Raw genomic sequence first — 20,136 nt, 5'->3', positions numbered from 1 at the left:
ATGGCATAAAAAAATTCCGACTATCACATTTGTGGGGGTTTTTTTGTAAATAAGTGCAAACTATATAATTCTAAGTTTTTCCTGCAACAATAAAGTTGTGTCAGAAAAAACAAACAAGCAATAAAACAATAACCCCAAATCTCTAGGATATGTATAAGCATTTCTACCACAGTGTCCCAACTTTAGCCTGGTCAAGATGAAAACTGGCTTTGGTGGTAAGGCGTTAGAAATTAATAATTTCATGGTTTGGGGTATTTTTCTCATGTTTTCTAAACTATTGTTACTTTGGTTTTCAGGGAGAGAGCAGACAATCCTTTGCAAAAACGCTTGTGAGTCGTGCACTTACCCAATGGAGACACCGTATGCTACGAGCCGACAACACCAGTGCCATTGTCATTTGCATCTCTTCTCAATCAGACAAGCAAAGGTGTTGTGCTAATGAAGAGCTCGTGATTAACTTATCTGACAGTACACACTACAACAGCCAGGACACGCACCTCATGTCCACATCGCCATGCTCCACGCCACCAATCAAGGTAACAGCCGGTTACGATTCTCCGCATTCTAGCAGTGCGCATTTTTCAATTTGAAAGAAGAGAAAAGGACATTGAAATATTGTTGGGCTATTTTATCCTGTAGATTTTATACTTCTATTTTAATAGATAAAATTTTATTTTTATATGGACTTACCTTCCCATTAAATACATATAATCCTAAAAAGGTATCGCGTTTTTTTATTTTTGTATTAAAAATAGTGATTATGAAATCAAGTATTTTTAATACAAAATAAAAATCGCTGCTTATTTAGTTTTTTTTTATTTTAATTCTAATTTTACTGGAGGCAGCTGGTTTTGCTGTGTGTGTGTGTGTGTGTGTGTAACGACAGTTACTCCTTTTATGGCAGCCCCTGTGCATAGAGAACTGTAGTCGGGATCCGACCCCATCATTTACATTATAGTGGGCATCTGCTGTGACCTGGACGCACCCCCTGGGATGTCCAGATCACAGCAGAGGGAGGAGATCGGCGCCATCATTGTGGCGCTCAGTGTATGCAGTTTGCTCCACTATACCCCTGTCAACCGCTGGGATATGTGAGTATGGGCCGCCTCTCCTCCCCTTCCCCGTTACCGTCTCCGATAATACCCCATCCCTCCGCTCTCCCCAGCCCCCGCTACTGCTACCGCCGCCCCTCCCCGTTATCGTCTCCGATGACACCCCCTCCCTCCGCTCTCCCCAGCCACCGCTCTGCGTGTTTGTGTGTGTTTGTGTGTGTTTGTGTGTGTGTGTGTGTGTGTGTGTGCGCGCCACTGCATGTGAGTACCGCCGCTGCTACTGTGCACGGCTGTGTATCTAATCCTATCCTGTGTGATACTGTCTGCACGGCTGTGTATCTAATCCTATCCTGTGTGATACTGTCTGCACGGCTGTGTATCTAATCCTATCCTGTGTGATACTGTCTGCACGGCTGTGTATCTAATCCTATCCTGTGTGATACTGTGCTGAGCCGTGTATCTAATCCTCTCCTGTGTGATACTGTCTGCTGAGCTGTGTATCTAATCCTCTCCTGTGTGATACTGTCTGCTGAGCTGTGTATCTAATCCTGTCCTAGGTGATACTCCTGCTGTCCTTGGTGACACTTTAGACATTTGTGGTCACCAACAAAATGGCTCTGCACGATGTCCCTACATGTCATTCTCTGTTGTAAACACTCAGATTGGGAGGGCGGAGGGGTGCCATCACACACAGAAGAGCAAACTCCGCCAACTTTACTGCAGCTGTTATCTGAGTTTTTTTCTACAGTTGGATTTCTGTAGGATTTCAGAAGCTGCTCCCCCTAGTGTTTAACAGTGGAAAATATCAAACTTTAATTTTTTTTTTTTTATATTTTGCTCAATTAAAAAAAAAAAAATGTATACAAAACATTAAAATATTATTACTTTACATTTTTTCAGTTATTGAATTGTTTATTTTTTTCTGACGATACATTCCCTTTAAGGATTTTGCTTATTTTAAGATTTTTTTATTTTTTTTTAAGTGTTTTAATGGGGTCCTTCAGGATTAAAAAAAAAAAATAAATGAAGTGTTCTTATTAAAGAAGTGGTTTACCCCTCTTCATTATTGGCCACAATGATATTCTGTTGAGAAACAAGGTTTCTTCGGCGCTCCATTGGGAGACCCAGACGATTGGGTGTATAGCACTGCCTCCGGAGGCCACACAAAGCAATTACACTAAAAAGTGTAAGGCCCCTCCCCTTCTGGCTATACACCCCCAGTGGGATCACTGGCTCACCAGTTTTCTGCTTTGTGCGAAGGAGGTCAGACATCCACGCATAGCTCCACTGTTTAGTCAGCAGTAGCTGCTGACTATGTCGGATGGAAGAAAAGAGGGCCCATATACGGCCCCCAGCATGCTCCCTTCTTACCCCACTTGTGGTTCGTAAGGTTGAGGTACCCATTGCGGGTACGGAGGCTGGAGCCCACATGCTGCTTTCCTTCCCCATCCCCCTGAGGGGCTCTGTGGAAGTGGGATCTTACCGGCCCCCAAGCCCTGAGGCCGGGCTCCATCCACAGACCCATAGAACCTGCTGGATACGGAGCTGTGTACCATTCAGGGACAAGGCCCTGCAACTTTCAGGTACTCTGTGTCCCCGTTCAGGCGGGCACGCACACACCAGACTTGCTGGGTGTGTTAGTGCGCCGGGGACAGTAACGCTGGGGTTTGAGTCACAGCAGCTTAGCTGTGTGACTTCATGTGCTGGGAACTACCGCGCCGGCCACTCTCGGAGCGGCGGCGCGGCTGGGACTTGTAGTGCGCCGGGGACTTAGCGCCGACCGCGCTTTTACGGCGGCGGCGCTGATAAATTTAGTCCCCGGCTTTTGCGGCCTAGCTCCGCTTCGTTCCCGCCCCCTCCCTGTCAATCAGGGAAGGGGAGAGACGCTGTACGTTTACTCAGCGCCGAGGGCTGGAGCCTTATTTACATGCTCCAGCCCTCTCACTTGGCACAGTGGGACACAGGTTTCCCGCTTTTGGTCTGGCACGCCCAGGGCCCGCCCCCCCCTCCACAGGACGCCGGCAGCCATTCCTGCATGCAGTTCTGGCTGGAGGACGGACACAGGCTCTGGGAGACCCAAGACTAGGGATTTCTGGACCACACACCCGCGTTTAGCGGGCGGTAAGCAGCACTTTAGTGCTGGCCCCTCTTGTGCCACAGTGTGTATTGGTGTACTTTTTCCTGTACCAGATATCTATAGATATATACTGCACTGTACGGTCGCTTCTTGGCTGTATACCCTATATTGCTCTGGGAAGACAACAACATGTCATCCACAAAACGCAAGGGTGCCAAGGCACGGGCTGTATACACTGTTTGTACAGCATGTGGGGCTAATCTACCATTAGGCTCCAACGACTCTCATTGTGTGCAATGTTCAGTCCCAGTGGCACTTCGTCAGCCAGAGCCTATGGTGGTAGTAGCCCAGGCAGAGTCGCCTGTGAACCCTGCCCCGGTGACGGGGACAGAATTTGCAGTCTTTGCTGATAAGATGTCTGTGACTATGACAAAAATCCTGGAGACCTTGCAGTCCAGGCCAGTTGCTCAGACCATGGACACTACTGTCCCTATGTTCCCCGGTCCCCCTCAGTTGGAACTAATCCGTACTTCACGGGGGTCCCAGGCATCACTGGCTGAGGGCTCTGACTCCGATGACAGTCCCAGGCTGCCTAAGCGAGCTCGCTGGGAGAGACCCTCCACGTCATCACGCGGGTCAGGGTCTCAGCGAGAAGGGTCTCTATATGATGAGACAGAGGTGGGTGATCAGGAGTCTAGCCCTGACACCGCACTCAATTTGGATACGCCAGATGGTGACGCCATGGTAAATGACCTTATAGCGGCCATCAATAGGCTGTTGGATATCTCTCCCCCAGCCCCTTCAGCAGAGGAGGCAGCTGCCCAGCAGGAGAAATTCCATTTCCTGTATCCCAAGCGTAAATTGAGCACCTTTCTGGACCACTCTGACTTCAGAGCATCAATCCAGAAACACCATGCTAATCCGGACAAGCGTTTTTCCAAACGTCTTAAGGATACACGTTATCCCTTTCCCCCTGACGTGGTCAAACGCTGGACCCAGTGTCCAAAAGTGGACCCTCCAATATCCAGGCTTGCAGCTAGATCCATAGTTGCAGTGGAGGATGGGGCTTCTCTTAAAGATGCCAATGACAGACAGATGGACCTTTGGTTGAAATCTGTCTATGAAGCTATTAGCGCGTCGTTTGCTCCAGCATTCGCGGCCGTGTGGGCGCTCCAAGCTATCTCAGCTGGTTTGGCACAGGTGGACTCTTTCATATGTCCAGCAGTGCCGCAAGTGGCGTCCTTAACTACGCAAATGACTGCGTTTGCGACCTACGCTATTAATGCGGTACTGGACTCTACGAGCCGTACCGCAATGGCTTCCGCCAACTCTGTTGTTTTGCGCAGAGCCTTGTGGTTAAAGGAATGGAAAGCAGATTCTGCTTCTAAAAAATGTTTAACCAGCTTGCCATTATCTAGAGACAGACTGTTTGGTGAGCAATTGGCGGAAATCATTAAACAGTCCAAAGGTAAGGACTCTTCCTTACCCCAGCCCAGATCAAGCAAACCTCAACAGAGGAAGTGGCAGTCAAAGTTTCGGTCCTTTCGAGGCTCGGGCAAGCCCCAGTTCGCCTCGTCCAAAGGGACTCCGAAAGAGCAAAGGAGCTCTGATTCCTGGCGGGCTCACTCACGCCCCAAGAAAGCAGCCGGAGGTACCGCTTCCAAGGCGGCTGCCTCATGACTTTCGGCCGCCTCCCTCCGCATCCTCGGTCGGTGGCAGGCTCTCCCGCTTTTGCGACATTTGGCTGCCACAGGTCAAAGACCGGTGGGTAACAGACATTTTGTCTCACGGGTACAGGATAGAGTTCAGTTCTCGTCCTCCGCCTCGGTTCTTCAGAACTTCCCCACATCCCGACCGAGCAGATGCCCTTCTGCAGGCGGTGAATTCTCTAAGAGCAGAAGGAGTGGTGGTCCCTGTTCCTCTTCAGGAACAAGGACAAGGTTTTTACTCCAATCTCTTTGTGGTGCCAAAAAAGGACGGCTCATTCCGTCCTGTTCTGGACCTAAAACTGCTCAACAAGCATGTGAACGCCAGGCGGTTCCGGATGGAATCCCTCCGCTCAGTCATTGCCTCAATGTCTCAAGGAGATTTCCTAGCATCAATAGACATCAAAGATGCTTATCTCCACGTGCCGATTGCTACAGAGCACCAACGTTTTCTACGCTTCGTGATAGGAGACGACCATCTTCAGTTCGTAGCTCTGCCATTTGGTCTGGCGACAGCCCCACGGGTGTTCACCAAGGTCATGGCGGCAGTGGTAGCAGTCTTGCACTCTCAGGGACACTCTGTGATCCCTTACTTGGACGATCTACTTGTCAAGGCACCCTCTCAGGAGGCATGCCAACTCAGCCTGAATGTTGCACTGGAGACTCTCCAGACGTTCGGGTGGATCATCAACTTCTCAAAGTCGAATCTGTCACCGACCCAATCGCTAACGTATTGGCATGGAGTTTTATACTCTCTCAGCGATAGTGAAGCTTCCGCTGGACAAGCAGAGGTCACTACAGACTGGGGTGCAGGCTCTCCTTCAAAGTCAGTCGTACTCCTTAAGACGCCTCATGCACTTCCTCGGGAAGATGGTGGCGGCAATGGAGGCGGTTCCGTTTGCGCAGTTTCATCTGCGCCCGCTTCAATGGGACATTCTCCGCCAATGGGACGGGAAGTCAACATCCCTGGACAGGAAAGTCTCCCTTTCCCAGACGGCCAAAGACTCTCTGCAGTGGTGGCTTCTTCCCACCTCATTGTCACAGGGAAGATCCTTCCTACCACCGTCCTGGGCGGTGGTCACGACAGACGCGAGTCTCTCAGGGTGGGGAGCAGTTTTTCTCCACCACAAGGCTCAGGGTACGTGGACTCAGCAGGAGTCCACCCTTCCGATCAATGTTCTGGAGATCAGAGCAGTGTATCTTGCCCTACTAGCCTTCCAGCAGTGGCTGGAAGGAAAGCAGATCCGAATTCAGTCGGACAACTCCACAGCGGTGGCATACATCAACCACCAAGGGGGGACTCGCAGTCGGCAAGCCTTCCAGGAAGTCCGGCGGATCCTGATGTGGGTGGAAGCCACGGCCTCCACCATATCCGCAGTTCACATCCCCGGCGTAGAAAACTGGGAAGCAGACTTCCTCAGTCGCCAGGGCATGGACGCAGGGGAATGGTCCCTTCACCCGGACGTGTTTCAGGAAATCTGTCGCCGCTGGGGAAGGCCGGACGTCGATCTAATGGCGTCCCGGCACAACAACAAGGTCCCGACCTTCATGGCACGGTCTCGCGATCACAGAGCTCTGGCGGCAGACGCCTTAGTGCAAGATTGGTCGCAGTTCCGGCTCCCTTATGTGTTTCCACCTCTGGCACTCTTGCCCAGGGTGCTACGCAAGATCAGATCCGACTGCAGCCGCGTCATACTCGTCGCCCCAGACTGGCCAAGGAGGGCGTGGTATCCGGATCTGTGGCGTCTCACGGTCGGCCAACCGTGGGCACTACCAGACCGACCAGACTTACTGTCCCAAGGGCCGTTTTTCCATCGGAATTCCGCGGCCCTGAACCTGACTGTGTGGCCATTGAGTCCTGGATCCTAGCGTCTTCAGGATTATCCCAAGGGGTCGTTGCCACCATGAGACAGGCTAGGAAGCCCACGTCCGCTAAGATCTACCACAGAACGTGGAGGATATTCTTATCCTGGTGCTCTGCTCAGGGAGTGTCTCCCTGGCCATTTGCATTGCCTACCTTTCTTTCTTTCCTACAATCTGGGTTAGAAAAAGGTTTGTCGCTCGGCTCCCTTAAGGGGCAAGTCTCGGCGCTATCCGTCTTTTTTCAGAAGCGTCTAGCACGACTCTCTAAGGTACGCACGTTCCTGCAGGGGGTTTGTCATATCGTACCCCCGTACAAGCGACCATTAGATCCATGGGACCTGAACAGGGTGCTAGTTGCCCTCCAGAAGCCGCCCTTCGAGCCTCTGAAGGAGGTTTCACTTTCTAGACTGTCACAGAAAGTGGCTTTTCTGGTAGCGATCACATCTCTTCGGAGAGTGTCTGAGCTAGCAGCGCTGTCATCCAAGGCTCCCTTCCTGGTCTTCCACCAGGACAAGGTAGTGCTGCGCCCCATTCAGGAGTTTCTCCCGAAGGTGGTATCCTCTTTTCATCTTAATCAGGATATCTCTTTGCCTTCTTTTTGTCCTCATGCAGTTCATCGGTATGAGAAGGATTTACATTTGTTAGATCTGGTGCGAGCACTCAGAATCTACATTTCCCGCACGGCGCCCCTGCGCCGTTCGGATGCACTCTTTGTCCTTGTCGCTGGTAAGCGCAAGGGGTCGCAGGCTTCTAAGGCCACCCTGGCTCGATGGATCAAAGAACCAATTCTTGAGGCCTACCGTTCTGCTGGGCTTCCGGTTCCATCAGGGCTGAAGGCCCATTCTACCAGAGCCGTGGGTGCGTCCTGGGCATTGCGTCACCAGGCTACGGCTCAACAGGTGTGCCAGGCAGCTACCTGGTCGAGTCTGCACACTTTCACCAAACATTATCAGGTGCATACCTATGCGTCGGCGGACGCCAGCCTAGGTAGAAGAGTCCTGCAGGCGGCAGTTGCCTCCCCGTAGGGGAGGACTGTCTTTGCAGCTCTAACATGAGGTATTTCTTTACCCACCCAGGGACAGCTTTTGGACGTCCCAATCGTCTGGGTCTCCCAATGGAGCGCCGAAGAAGAAGGGAATTTTGTTACTTACCGTAAATTCCTTTTCTTCTAGCTCCTATTGGGAGACCCAGCACCCGCCCTGTTGTCCTTCGGGATTTTTGGTTGTTTTTCGGGTACACATGTTGTTCATGTTGAATGGTTTTCAGTTCTCCGAGGTTATTTCGGAGTGAATTTGTTTAAACCAGTTATTGGCTTTCCTCCTTCTTGCTTTTGCACTAAAACTGGTGAGCCAGTGATCCCACTGGGGGTGTATAGCCAGAAGGGGAGGGGCCTTACACTTTTTAGTGTAATTGCTTTGTGTGGCCTCCGGAGGCAGTGCTATACACCCAATCGTCTGGGTCTCCCAATAGGAGCTAGAAGAAAAGGAATTTACGGTAAGTAACAAAATTCCCTTCTTCTCTGAAATACCTTGTGTTGCCAATAGTGTCTGTGAGCGGTGCTATTGCGGACTGCTCTTCTGTCAGCGTGGGACCCCTGGGCTCTGTGACCTCGGGGATCTGGTGATATCAGGTCAGCTTCCAGTTGTCCTGACATCACCGCGGCCGGCCCCAGTCTCCGTGAGTCACTGGGCTGTGGGCAGCGTTTCACCGCTCATCACAGCCCAGCATCGCTCCTGCTTGCGTGCTCTGCAGTGAAGTAGGGAGCAGGGAGATGCTGGGCTGTGATCAGCGGTGAAACTCCAGCCACAGCCCAGTGACTCACGGAGACTGGGGCCGGCCGTGGTGATGTCAGGTGAGCAGGAAGTTGATGTCACATCACCGGTCAGGTGATGGGGGGGGGGGGGGAAAGCGGTCCGCAGTAGCGCCGCTCACAGGCACTATTAGCAACACAAGGTATTTGGGTGAAATCTTGTTTCTCAACATATCGATGTGGCTATTAATGAATATGGGTGAACCACCCCTTTTTAATGTTTCATTAGCAAATCCTAATCGTTTGTCTAGGGAGATCATTAAAGAATTACAATGCGCTCTGTAAGGCTACGTTCACACGAGTCTATTTTCAATCCAAGTGTTTGGCTAAAAATGTATTGTATTAGAATATCTCAAGAGAGCTTCTTCCTATATATGAAGATTGGGCAGAGTATCTACTGCACATGCTCACAGTCACTAGTCCTAACATTCTAGGACTGCTTTCAGTCAGTATAACAATGGGGCAATCATTTTAATTTAGCTATAGAATAAATAGAAAATTGCATTTGTTTTGTCCAGTTAGATAAAGTATATAGCCACTTTATTTAAAAAATTATTTTTATTACTGAAGAACCCATTTAACAGAATACAGGTAAGATAATTAATCTGTTGAAATCATGATGAGCATGAACAATGGAATGTTAATGATTTTAGATGGGTTATTTAGAAGCTATATATTTCTTTACTTGTTTTCCCTCAAATGCTCCAGCATAATGAAACGTCAGATGAGCATGACAGCCAGTCTCACTGGCCACAGGGGTGATATTCCATCCACAGCGATATCGCCACTGGGGCCAGTCACTGGCTATAAAAAGACACATGCCACATTGTCCTTTACAGACATTAAATCAGCATAGTGGGAGAATCACAGCAGCATTAAAGGAATCTGTCGCCAGGTTTTGGCTATCCCATCTGTGAGCAAGAGACCCTGATTCCAGTGATATCACTTACTACTGGACTGCTTGTTGTAGCTTTATCAACAGGAGATTCATTAGACGGAGTATTACAACCCCTGGCAAAAATTATGGAATCGCCTGGCTCTGAGGATGTTCATTCAGTTGTTTACTTTTGTATAAAAAAAAAAAGCAGATCACAGACCTGGCACAAAACTAAAGTAATTTAAAATGGCAACTTTCTGGCTTTAAGAAACACTAAAAAATCTTGAAAACATAATTTGCTAGCAAGTAACTTTACTTTTCAAGACCAAACGGGGAAAAATTATGGAATCACTCAATTCTGAGGAAAAAATTATGGAATCATGAAAAACAAAAAAAATACATCACTAGTATTTTGTTGCACCACCTCTGGCTTTTATAACAGCTTTCCGTCTCTTAGGCATGGACTTATTGAGTGACAAACAGTAGTCTTCATCAATCTGGCTCCAACTTTCTCTGATTGCTGTTGACAGATCAGCTTTGCAGGTTGGAGCCTTGTCATGGACCATTTTCTTCAACTTCCACCAAAGATTTTCAATTGGACTGAGATCTGGACTATCTGAAGGCCATGTCATTGATCTTATGTGTCTACTTTCAAGGAATGTTTTCAGTTTTTGCTCTATGGCACGATGCATTATCATCTTAATAAATTATTTCATCATCCCCAAACATCCTTTCAATTGATAAGAAAAGTGTCTAAAATTTCAATGTAATCTTGGGCATTTATTGAAGATGTAATGACAGCCATCTCCTCAGTGGCTTTACCAGACATGCAGCCCCATATAATCGATGACTGTGGAAATTTACATGTTCCCTTCAGGCAGTCATCTTTTTATTGTTTAGCTTTTCTGTATGTAAATCCCATTTCCTTTAGGCGGTTTCTTACAGTTCAGTCACTGACATTGACTCCAGTTTCCTCCCATTTGTTCATTTGTTTTTATTGTGCATTTCCTGTTTTGGAGACATATTGCCTTAAATTTCCTGTCTTGACTCTGTCTTCCTTGGTCTACCAGTATGTTTGCCTTTAACAACCATCCCATGTTGTTTGTATTTGGTGTAGATTTTACACACTGCTGACTGTTAACAAACATCTTTTGCAAGATTGTGTGATGATTTACCCTCTTTTAAGAGTTTGATACTGTAATCCCTTCCTTTTGTTTCAATTGACATCTCTCGTGTTGGAGGCATGATTCATGTCATTCCATTTGATGTAACAGCTCTCCAAGGTGTGATAACTCCTTTTTAGATGCACACTTACTAGCAGATCTTATTTGATGCAGGTGTTAGTTTTGGGAATGAACATTTTCAGGGTGATTCCATAATTTTTCCCTCTGTTTGGTCTTGAAAAGTAAGAGTTACTGGCTAGCACATTGTTATGTTTGTGTGTGTTTTTTTTTTTTTAGTATTAACTCCTTCACAACCGGCCGATTTTTCGCTTTCCGTTTTTTTTTTTCGCCATTCTTTTTCTGAGACTAACTTTATTTTTCAGTCAATATGGTCATGTGAGGGCTCATTTTTTGCGGAACGAGCTGTACTTTTAACTGAAACCATCAGTTTTACCACATAGTGTACTGGAAAACTGCAAAAAAATTCCAAATGCAGAAAAATTGCAAAAAAAGTGCAACCGCACTATGGTTTTTGAGATTTTATTCACTGTGTTCACTATATGGTAAAACTGATGTGTAGGTGTGATGCCTCAGGTCAGTGCGAGTTCGTAAACACCAAAGATGTATAGGTTTACTTTTATATAAGGGGTTAAAAAAAAATCGGAAGTTTGTCCAAAAAAAGTGGCGCATGTTTTACGCCATATTCCGTGACCCGTAGTGTTCTCATTTTTCGGGATCTATGGCTCAGTGACTGCTTATTTTTTGCGTCTCGAGCTGACGTTTTTAACGGTACCATTTTTGCGCAGATGCTACGTTTTGATCGCCTCTTATTGCATTTTGCGCAAAAGTTGTGGCGACAAAAAAACGACGTTTTGGCGTTTGGAATTTTTTTTGCCGCTATGCCGTATACTGACCAGATTAATTGATTTTATATTTTGATCGGGCGTTTCTGAATGCGGCGATACCAAAAGTGTATATATTATTTATTTTTTTTAACCCTTTAATTTTCAATGGGGCGAATGGGGGAGTGATTTGAACTTTGTTTTTTTTTAATTTTTTAAAACTTTTTTTTTTTTATTTTACTAGTCCCCCTAGGGGGCTATTGCGATCAGCAATCCGATCGCTCTGCACGATCTGCTGATCACAGCTACACAGCTGTAAACAGCAGATACGCTCTCTCTCTTTTGCTGTGCCGCTGGCACAGCGAAAGTGAAAGCAAGTCATGTGTAGTACAGGAGTCATCACATGACCCTGTGCTACCATGACAACTATCGGAAGTCACGTGATGCGATCACGTGACTTCCGGTATCGGGCGGTAAGTAAAACTTTACCGTGATCACGTATTGACAGTGCCATTTAAGGGGTTAATTGGCACGAGCAGATAACTATTCTGCTCATGCCTAGCAGGCACACATCTCAGCTGTGAAAATCAGCTGAGATGTGCGCCGATTGCGGCATGCTGCCGCCGGAGGACCGCGGGCAGTAACATTATGACGTTTAGGACGTAATTTTACTGCCCGCGGTCGTTAAGGGGTTAAAGCCAGAAAGTTGCCATTTGAAATGACTTTAGTTTTGTGCCATGTCTGTGATCTCCTTTTTTTAACAAAAGTAAAAAAACTGAACATCCTCAGAGCCAGGTCAGTCCATAATTTTTGCCAGGGGTTGTAATAAACCTGCTGCCCTATAGTCTTCTATGTTCATGCGTTCTGTATAACCCCACCACTGGAAGATTTCTGCCTATACACAGCTTCCAATCAGTGGTGTAGGTGGGATCATACAGTGCTCAGTGTAAAGAGAGGTGGGAGATCTGCAGCTGATAAGAGATTGTCAAACCTGCAGTTTTCAATCTAGATATATACTTTTCAAGCATTTTTTTTTTTTTTCTTCAGGATTTTCATAGAATGTGAGGGGGTTTTTTTTCCCCCTCAAACTCCTCTAGATACATTCCTAGTGGACATATTTTAATGCACATTTTGTTTATGCATACACTATTGTCAAATGCTTTTTTTTTTTTTTTTTTTTTAAGGCCTGGTTTAACCCCTTAGCGACCCATGATGTACTTGGTACGTCATGGATTGTGTGCGGTTAATCACCGCCCCCTGCCATGGGCATTCTGCGGCGATTCACACACGTCAGCTGATTTCAAAAGCTGACATATGTGCCTACTAGTCACCAGTGGAATTGCTTTCCACCTGCGACTATTAACCCCCTTTAAGCTCCCGGCCGTTTTGCGTTTTTTTTTCCTCCTTTTCTTCCGAGAGCTGTAACTGTTATTTTTCCATCAATATTCCCATACAGGGCTTGGTTTTTGCGGGTTGAGTTGTAGTTTTAAATGAAACCATAAGTTTTATCATATACTGGAACACTGCAAAAAAGTGTGATCGCACAATAGTGTTTGGGATATTTTATTCACCGTGTTCACTATAGGGTAAAACTGATGTGTCGCTGGGATGCTTGAGGTTGGTGCGAGTTTGTAGACACCAAACATGAATAGGTTTACTTGTTTCTAAGAAAATTCACAAGTGGCCAAAAAAAGTGGCGCACGTTTTGTGCTGTTTTCAGAAACCTTGTAGTGCTTTTTCATTTTTCTGGATCTATGGCTGTTATGGCTTATTTTTTTTGGGTCTCGAGCTGACGTTACATTTTGATCAACTTGTTATTGCATTTTGCACAAAATTTGCGGCGATCCAAAAATTGTATTTTTGGCATTTAATTTTTTTTTACGCTATGCAGTTTACCGATCAGATTAATTAATTTTATATTTTGATCGGACGTTTCTGAACGCGGCGATACCAAATGTGTATATTTTTTTTTTAACCCTTTAATTTTCAAAGGAAGGTGATTTGAACTTTTAGGTTTTATTTTTAAATTTTAATTTTATTTTTTTATTTTTTTTTTTTTTTAATATTTTCCTAGGTCCCTTTAGGGGGCTATATGGATCAGCTGTCTGATCGCTCTTCCATATCTCCAGATTACAGCTACAGAGCTGAAATCTGCAGATATGCTGCTTTACTTTCAATGCTGGCACTATTCCAGCATTGAAAGAAAGTGACTGACTCATGTTAGCTATAGGCGTCATCACATGACCCTGTGCTACCATGGCAACCACTGGAAATCATGTGATCATGTCACTTCCGATGAAGGTGGAGTAAGTCATAATGGCTGCGCGCATATACATCTTGCTACCAGATTTTGGCAGTGAGATGTAAGGGGTTAACACTAGAAGTATCTGGAATTTCGAGCTCCATAGGGTTCCAATGGTAGAAATGTTACATGACCCCTCTCTGGGACTTCTAGTGTTAATAGTCGCAGGTGGAACGTGGTTCCACTGGCGACTAGCAGCCACACATGTCAGCTGTTGAAATCAGCTGATGTGTGTGGATTGCCGCGGACTGCCCACGTACCCAGTACGTGATGGGTCACTAAGGGGTTAACATCTCTGGCAGCGAGCTGTATATGCGCATCGCTATTATGATAACAATGACAACCCATTGCTTCCCTTCGAATACGTTGGAGAGGCTAATTGGAGCTAGTGTGCACCTACCAGCTTTTGCACTTCTTAAATCCTGGGGTCAGATATTATTGAACTGTACTTGGTTACCTCTAACAACTCGATGTGACCTGCATAAGTGCCAAGGGATATACCACTATTTCCCTATCAAGGCAGATACTATAACAGCTTTTAGAAAAGGGCTGGATGATTTCTTCGGTGCACACAACATTGTCGGTTATAAATGACAAAATGTAGAATTTGATTGAGGATGGTTGAACTAGATGGACCTAGGGTGTTTTTCAACCTATGTAACACACTAGTAACTTTATTTTTCTGAATACAGTAGCTTTACATCCAATGTAAATTTATTTTCTGCATTAGTTTCTCTGCTTATGGGTTACTACAGTGTGGTCAAAACCTGGTTGGAGAACTGAAAACAAGTTGAATATAGCAAAATGAAAGGCTTTTATCAAATACTTTTCAGTTTTTCTATAAATAGTAGTAAATTGAATACTCTAATATGATTGTTTTTTCCATTTGTTCTAGATGTTGGAGGATGATCCATGGTGGAGACTTTCCGTTTCTGATTCTCTTCCAACTCTCATCCGCCGAAATGCCTTTTCTGATACTTCTAGCAAGTGGGGCTCAGAGTCAGGCAGATCAAAAGTATTCTCAACCTCTTCCCTAGGGGATTTAGGAAAACCCGAAGAAAGTGGCAGTCATTCACAATGGGGCAGTAGCTCCTTAAGCCTCTCCCCAACATGTCTTTTTCCTGAAGCATCATCAAGTGTTGGTGCAAAAGGTACTAGAACGCGAAGTAGTAATCCAAAAACTGAAATGGAACAATTGTCATTAAAACGGACATTGGAGGAGTCCAACTGCGGCCCTGCTTTGAAAAAGCCAAGAAGGACCTTTACCAGAGGTGGGGGCATAACCGAGAGCCCTTCTACTACCCCAAAGAGGAGAAGTACAGACAGGGTGATAATGAGACGCAGTCTTCGAGGGCAGAAGAAACTTGGACATCCTTTATTACATCAGCCCCGTAAAAGTATATGTGTGTGTTAAATGCTTTCCTGTCTTGTTTTTATGGTTAACCATTAACTCCTAGGTAACTTAAGGAGTTTTGTTTTTAATGCAATACACACTTTGTTGTCAGCCAGCACTTCACATTCAAGACTTGGGCTCATTCAGTGATTTAATACGACATACCAGTCTACTTCCAGCTGCAGGCTTATGGACCTCCAATCCTGCAGATAGGTGCTAGTAATAATGTTACTTCTATTTTACTTAATTTTTATATATTTAAATATTCCACTTTAGGATCACTTGCCTAATTTGGTAATCTACAGTTATGATGTACATAAATGAATGTGACATTATCTTATTGTATAAATTAATTTTATAACCATTTCTTATTTTAAAGTCAACTATCATAGTATATTGGAATAATAATCTATTATTGACAATTTGTTTTTGTTTTTTTTTGTTTTTTTATTACCAGCCATGTCTGCTCTTTGCTAAATGCTTCCTAGTCATAATGCAGCCAGAATTAGCGTGGGATAAGGCAATTGAGTTTGCTCTTAAAGTAATAGTAAAGATCAGGATTTTATTCTGTTTACAAAAGTTGACACATGTCTACATTTGACGTTTAGTTTATCCTATGTAAATAAATCAAAGATCCAAGTAATAATACTGAAATCTTGGAAGTGATCACATCATGAAGAAATAAATTTAGATTGGTAAACTAGTTCTAAATTATCCTTGCTTCTATCAAACCTGTTGTGTGGATGTGGTACATTTACGTGCCCGTATTAGCTCTTGCTAACATTCAATGACCAGAATCCCCGTAAAAGTTAACAAAACCACACCTATCATTACTTTTGTACTGAATAGTCTAGTAAACGTAAAGTCAAAAACAAAGATGCTGTGTACTATGATCAATATCCTAAAGGAAACTTGACATTGGACATGGACACAAACATGTTTAGAAAAAGTATTTCTAAAGGTCTATTTGAGATGCAAATGAACCCTTGGCTAGTCCATCGGGTGTTAGGGGTACTTTGCACACTACGACATCGCAAGCCAATGGTAGCGATGCAGAGTGCGATGGTCCCCGTCGCAGCTCCGATATCTTGTGATAATTTTCACTACGGCAGCTTCACATGCATTTACCTGCCCTGCGTCGTCACTCTGGCCGGCGACCCGCCTCCTTCCTAAGGGGGCGGGTCGTGCGACGGCAGCCGGCCAGTAGAAGCAGGGGGGGCGGAGATGAGCGGGACTTAAACATCCCGCCCACCTCCTTCCTCATTGTAGCCGGGACGCAGGTAAGGCGATGTTCCTCGCTCCTGTAGCTTCACACACAGCGATGTGTGCTGCCGTAGGAACGAGGAACAACATCGTAACATCTGTCCTTCCGAAATTATGGAAATGACCGACGCTACACCGATCATACGATTTCGATGCTTTTGCGCTCGTTAATCGTAGTAAAAAGGATTCACATACTCCGATGTCAACAGCGACGCCGGATGTGCGTCACTTTTGATTTGACCCCACAGACATCGCACCTGCAATGTTGTAGTGTGCAAAGTACCCCTTAGTTTCCCCAGACTAGTCGGCCCACATGGCGTGTTATCATGGCCCTTTGGGACAAAAACCAGTCCATTTCCCTTGGATCGTAATATTCACATGGGTGTGTGAATGTAGTCTTTGGGTGGCCTCAGGCTGCAGGTTTTGATTTTGGCACTGACTTGTTTGTCTGAATGAAATCTATTTATTTGCCACAAAACTAATGGATTGAGATGAATTACATTTCTGCAGCAAAATCTGTTGCGTGTGAATCCACTATTATGCGAATGGGAAACCTACAATTCTGAAAGTGGTTGCTCAAGTTTAGAAAAAAAAAACCCCAAAACTTCCAAACAGTGACAGATGTAACCACAGGTGGTATTGCAACTCAACCCTGTTAACTTTAAGGCTGTGTGCGCAAGTGTGCTTTTTCATGCTTTTACGATGCATTCTGCACTGCAGCATAAAAGCATGCGTCCTGCGTCCCCAGCACAATCTATGATGATAATGCAAATTCTATCCGCACGTTACGTTTCGGCTGCTGAAATATTTTGCCAAAACGCTATGTTCTAAAAAGCAACATGTCACTACATTTGTGCGTTCCGGATGCTTTTCACACTGTGTCTATGGCAGAGCAAGCATCCAGAACACATGAATTCCGCATGCACAATGATAAGCGTCGGCGTTTTGAAACGCACATGCAGTGACTTAAACGCTGCGGAATAGAACGCAGAGACCAGCGCACATACCCTAAAGGAGTCATGCCAGGTGAATCATGCTGCAGCTAACAAATTACAGCCCAGTTTATTCTGAAAACCATGTTTCTAATAAAATCTATTTTGAAGTTCCAACAGAGAATCTGGCTAGTCCAACTCTTCCTATTGCCGCTGCAGGTAATTTACAAGTTTCATCCTATGCACTTGTGAAGGAGAGACCTGTTGATCACCTAACAGGACCGGGCTAGTCTGGTCTCTGCCTATAGTAACGGATGAATCTTCAAAGTGTATTTTCACAAATACTGGAAAATTTCAGGGAAAAATACCTGGCTTTAAATCCTGCAACCAGGTTCTGATTTATGCTGCTTATGGTTTGGGCAGCATGAATCACCTGACCGGTTCCCTTGAATGGAGTGGAGCTGCAGTACCAGACACCTAAATATGGTGCAGTCTGTATAATCTTGGACAACATCTTTATCCTAATCAGTCAGTTACCACTGCTTTGCAGATCTGCATCAATTAGCATTAACTATATAGATGTGGCTCACAGTAAATTAGTTTTTATAGTACAAACACACTTTATGAATTGTAAAACAGTCTTTCCAGCAACGAACATTGGTTAATGGGAACAGCTCACCTCTGCTGAATCACTTTGATAAACAAGTTTCATATAGGAAGTATCTGGAAATGATTATTTTCTGAATCTTTTACATACACTGTGTACTATATATTTATCTTTTCATGGTCTATTGTGCAACTCTATAAATTGTTTTTGTTCATATGTTGCCACTGGTTGGTAGGATTTTGGTACATTGTAAACATTTAAATTGTTTATTTTAACTGTAATTGAGTTTTTAAATACCTTTTTAAAAACTGAGTTGTATATACTTCCTTCAAGACATCCATGAATATAAGTTATTTATCACTGCAGGAATGGGTGATACAACTGCATACAACGATTTGTACAAAATCTCAAATAAAATCACTGAAGCAGCTCTGTTCTTATTCTACCTATTTTTAATAAAACGCAATGTCTAAATTTTCCCAAATTTAATTTATATAGGTGCTGCTTGCCATTTAGTTATTTAGAAATAGCAGAACTGTATTTTTTTTTGCTTTATTTTAGTACATTAAAAAACCAAACAAAATTAAACCTTCAATAGGTGCTCATTAAGAAGTGATGAAAGATCACTGATTAAAAACGTAAAAAAATAAAAGATAACACATATGCTCCTTGGTCACTAAGCTCAAGTGGACCAATACCACGTGTGAGGCACACAGAATTCATATATTATATTATATACACACACCATAAACTTAGGCTGGATAAGATACAGAACCTCACAACCGGAGAAACCGCCACCCCAGTGGAGGATTTGGAATACATCAGTATACGAGTGACTTATATTCCCAAAAATCCCTGTACCGGAAGTAAATGCGTCACTATACATACCAGCCGCGTCATTTACAATGCGCCATCGACAACACCTGATACAACATCCGGTGTATGGAACCCAAGGGTATATCAGCATCTTCTCTCTCCATTATGCTAGCACTGCATTCCAATACACCATGAGCAGAATTATTAGGCAAGTTGTATTTTAGAGGATTTTTTTTTTTATTTATTATTGATCAACAACTATGTTCTCAATCAACGCAAAAGACTCATATCAAAGCTTAATATTTTTGGCAGTGTGTTTTTTTTTTTTTTTTTTTTTTCTAGATTTGGCTAGTTTAGGAGGATACCTGTTTGTTCAGGTAACTATTACTGTGCAGAATTATTAGGAAACTTAATAAAAACCAAATATTTCCATCTTACTTGTTTATTCTCACCAGGTAACCCAATATAACTGTACAAAATTTTAGAAATAAACATTTGACATGTAAAAACAAAACCCCAAAAATTAGTGACCAATATAGCCACCTTTCTTTATGATGACACTCAACAGCCATAGATTGTCAGTTGCTTGATCTGTTTACAATCAACATTGCGTGCAGCAGCCTCCCAGACACTGTTCCGAGAGGTGTACTGTTTTTCCTCCCTGTTAATCTCACATTTTATGAGAGACCACAGGTTCTCTATGGTGTTCAGATCAGGTGAACAAGGGGGCCATGTCATTATTTTTTTCATCTTTTAGACCTTTACTGGCCAGCCACGCTGTGGAGTAGTTGGAGGCATGTGATTGAGCATTGTCCTGCATGAAAGTTATGTTTTTCTTGAATGATACTGACTTCTTCCTGTATCACTACTTGAAGTTGTCTTCCAGAAACTGGCAGTAGGTCTGGGAGTTGAGCTTTACTCCATCCTCAACCGGAAAAGATCCCATAAGTTTATCTGTGATACCAGCCCATACCAGTACCCCACCTCCACCCTACTGGTGTCAGAGTGGAGCTCTCTGCCATTTACTGATCCAGCCTCTGGCCCATCAAGAGTCACACTCATTTCATCAGTCCATAAAACCTTTGAAAAATCAGTCTTAAGATATTTCTTGGCCCACTCTTGATGTTTTTTTTTGGTCAAAGGTGGTCGTTTTTCAGCCTTCCTTCCCTTGGCCAGGTCCCTGAGTATGGCACACCTTGTGCTTTTTGATACTCTAGTAACATTGCAGCTCTGAAATATGGCCAAACTGGTGGTAAACAGCATCCCGTTTGCTTTTCCTCAATTCATGGGCAGTTATTTTGCACCTTTTCTGCTCAAAACGCTTCTTGTGACCCTGTTGGCTATTTGCCATGAAAAGCTTAATTGTTCGGTGATCACGCTTCAAAAATTTGGCAATTTCAAGACTGCTGCATCCCTCCGCAAGATATCTCACA

General features: G+C 44.5%; 1 protein-coding gene across 1 annotated transcript in view; it reads left to right on the top strand.

The window, feature by feature from the left end:
• Positions 1 to 18,312, top strand: part of PPM1D (protein phosphatase, Mg2+/Mn2+ dependent 1D) — a 57,919-nt gene extending 39,607 nt beyond the window's left edge. The window contains exons 5-6 of the mRNA XM_075336244.1: positions 297 to 536; positions 14,588 to 18,312. Of these exons, the coding sequence (XP_075192359.1) occupies positions 297 to 536; positions 14,588 to 15,106 (759 nt within the window). The 3' untranslated portion in view covers positions 15,107 to 18,312. The remainder of the gene's footprint in view (positions 1 to 296; positions 537 to 14,587) is intronic.
• The last annotated feature ends 1,824 nt before the right edge of the window (positions 18,313 to 20,136 follow it).

Source organism: Anomaloglossus baeobatrachus, chromosome 2, assembly GCF_048569485.1.
Source record: "Anomaloglossus baeobatrachus isolate aAnoBae1 chromosome 2, aAnoBae1.hap1, whole genome shotgun sequence".
NCBI classification, from domain to species: Eukaryota; Metazoa; Chordata; class Amphibia; order Anura; family Aromobatidae; genus Anomaloglossus; species Anomaloglossus baeobatrachus.
This window is presented reverse-complemented; position numbering and strand designations above follow the sequence as displayed.